We start from the raw sequence: 2500 nt of genomic DNA on the forward strand, positions 1-2500 counted from the left end.
CTTACAGTGGCAGACAGCAAGTTCAAACTTTTTTAATCTGCAAAATAATTTGATCTCTCTCTTTTCCCAAACAAACAAACAGTACATTAATTAAAGCACTTCATTAACCTTAGATTCACCGTAGGATAAATTGCCACTTCCCATTTTAGAGACAACATAGCGTTAGGATTTTAGGATAATGAAATTCCGTTCCAGTTAATAGATTCCAGTTTTGGCATCCCGTTCAAAGAGTAGGAATTGATCCGTTCCTCTCGGGTGTAGGGAAAGTTGCTTCCTCGTGCACCTAGAACGTAGTCAGTTTTAGTCCTCCTTTAAATGGGGGTGATAGGTCGCCTCCTAGCTTCCTTTCCGAAGACGTAAGATAACTTGTGGTAACTTTGAGATCGCTGTTACTAATGCACAGAATTTAGAAAAAGGTTAAGCTGTGATCACATTTTTAACTCGCTGTCGTTGTCTTTGCTATTATTGGATCTCCGCACTCACTCACACTCACATTCACACTCATACTCATACTCATACTCATACTCATACTCATACTCATACTCATACTCATACTCATACTCATACTCATACTCATACTCATACTCATACTCACACTCACACTCACGCTCACACTCTCACTCTTACTCTCACTCTTACTCTCACTCTCACTCTCACTTCCACTCTCACTCTCACTCACGGTCACACACACACACACGCACACACACACACACACACACACACACACACACACACACACACACACACACACACACACACACACACACACACACACACACACACACACACACACACACATACACACACACACGTGTAAACCACACACACACCACATACACCACACACACACACACATATTCTTTCATTTGCAATGCATGTGTGTATACATACAATATTTAGAACAAACACAAGCTATAGTAGTTAAAATTGTGATCACAGATAATTTTCCATAACTCTTGGAGTAATTATTAGTTTCCATTATTAGTAAACGTTGCTGATAGCATTTATTTTTGTATTAGTGCTTTATATTCTTCCGGATTAAAATAGATAGATCCTAATGGGCGTACAGAATTGAAAACTTGATTGACGTAACGACATGCAATAACTTAGGATTACGCTTTCTAGGAAGATTGCCACCTATCACTGTGATTAATCAGTACTGGTAATTTAGTTAAATTACAGTATGGTTTAAAAAAAAAGCAGCTCATATAAAAAGATAATGATTGCTAAACTTAAACACAGGGTTAAATTTTATTCAATAATTTATCTTCCCTTGGTAAATGTTTCCGTCCCCCAACACCTTCTATCTGACCTCCCCCTTTTGGTCACCCGCCCGTAGGAACCACGCACGGTGACCCCTACCCCCCTCTTCCCCTCCCTCCCCCATCTCTGTACCTCCCCCCTCCCCGCCCCTTCCCTTCGCCAAGCGTCTGTGTGTTTAGCTTGTTTGCAAACCCCTGTAAGGACACGAGGAACTTAATTTTTCCTCTATATATTTTTTTATAAATTTTCATTTAGAAGCGTAGAAGGCCTGGTCAATTTTCAGTACTAGACAGAGAGCATGTTATGTAGCCCACTGCACATTTATTATTTTTTTATACATGTATTTAGGACCTAATCCAAAGTTTCCTTAAGCAATGAAAAAGAAAAAAATACTCGAGAGAATCATTGCAAATTGAAATGCCTGATCCTCCTCGCAACCCCAAGCACCAACGAGCGTTATACAGTATATATGAATATCTCGCAAAAAAGTAAAGCAAAGACAGCACACAGACCAAAAATTTAAGAAAAGAAATTAATAGGAAGTAGGACACAGGACTGACAGATGAGACTTTTATATACACTTGAAACTAAGGATAAGACTTGTATATACTTCCACATACAAGTTAAGAGCAAGACATACTGATCCAGTGTATGGCTGTTCATACACTGGAGGATGACATACATACACACGTACAAGACTGATGCTATATATACACTGAATATAAAACCCATGCATACACCTATAAGCCTGAGGATGAGGCCCGTATACACACACATGGGAGTGTGGGGCGAGACCTTTATATACACGTATAAGCCGTTGGTGCAGCGGCGAGAACCTACTGAGACGCTTCAAGTGGTTCCGTCAATAGGGGCACCATCGGGACAGCGGGGTCAGGCGCAGAACGGAGGGCCAGGCATTCGTCACTCTTCAGGCAGCCAGGGTGAGTCTGGCAGGATGATGGCACTGCTCCAGCTAGATAGTGCCTGTGTGTGACAGGCTGGCACTGACCCATTTACCATATGTTGTGTCTTTTGATCTTGTGATAGGTGGGCACTGCTGCAACCAGCTTTCTTTTCTTGGTTTTATTTTTATGTCTATTATCATTTCCTCTCCCCCCTCATCGGGCACTGTTTTAGGTTAGAGAGCGTCTCCGTGTGGCACTGCTCTGACAACTTAACTGGATGTGACACTGTTCTTGACTAGTGCATTTGTATAGCACTGCTTTTGACTAATATG

At 41.4% G+C, this 2500-nt stretch overlaps 1 protein-coding gene across 21 annotated transcripts in view; it reads left to right on the forward strand.

The window, feature by feature from the left end:
- Positions 1–2500, forward strand: part of LOC125042934 (voltage-dependent L-type calcium channel subunit beta-1-like) — a 151424-nt gene that overhangs the window by 99323 nt on the left and 49601 nt on the right. For 17 of the 21 annotated variants that reach the window (XR_007116387.1, XR_007116389.1, XM_047638734.1 and 14 more), the window contains one exon: positions 2133–2204. The exons of the other annotated variants lie outside the window; for them this stretch is intronic. Coding sequence is in view for 15 of the 17 variants with exons in the window: in XM_047638734.1 (XP_047494690.1) it covers positions 2133–2204 (72 nt within the window). In the remaining 2 variants the exon portion in view is untranslated. The remainder of the gene's footprint in view (positions 1–2132; positions 2205–2500) is intronic. 21 annotated transcript variants of the gene reach the window in all.

Source organism: Penaeus chinensis, chromosome 33 (genome assembly GCF_019202785.1).
Source record: "Penaeus chinensis breed Huanghai No. 1 chromosome 33, ASM1920278v2, whole genome shotgun sequence".
Classification (NCBI taxonomy): Eukaryota; Metazoa; Arthropoda; class Malacostraca; order Decapoda; family Penaeidae; genus Penaeus; species Penaeus chinensis.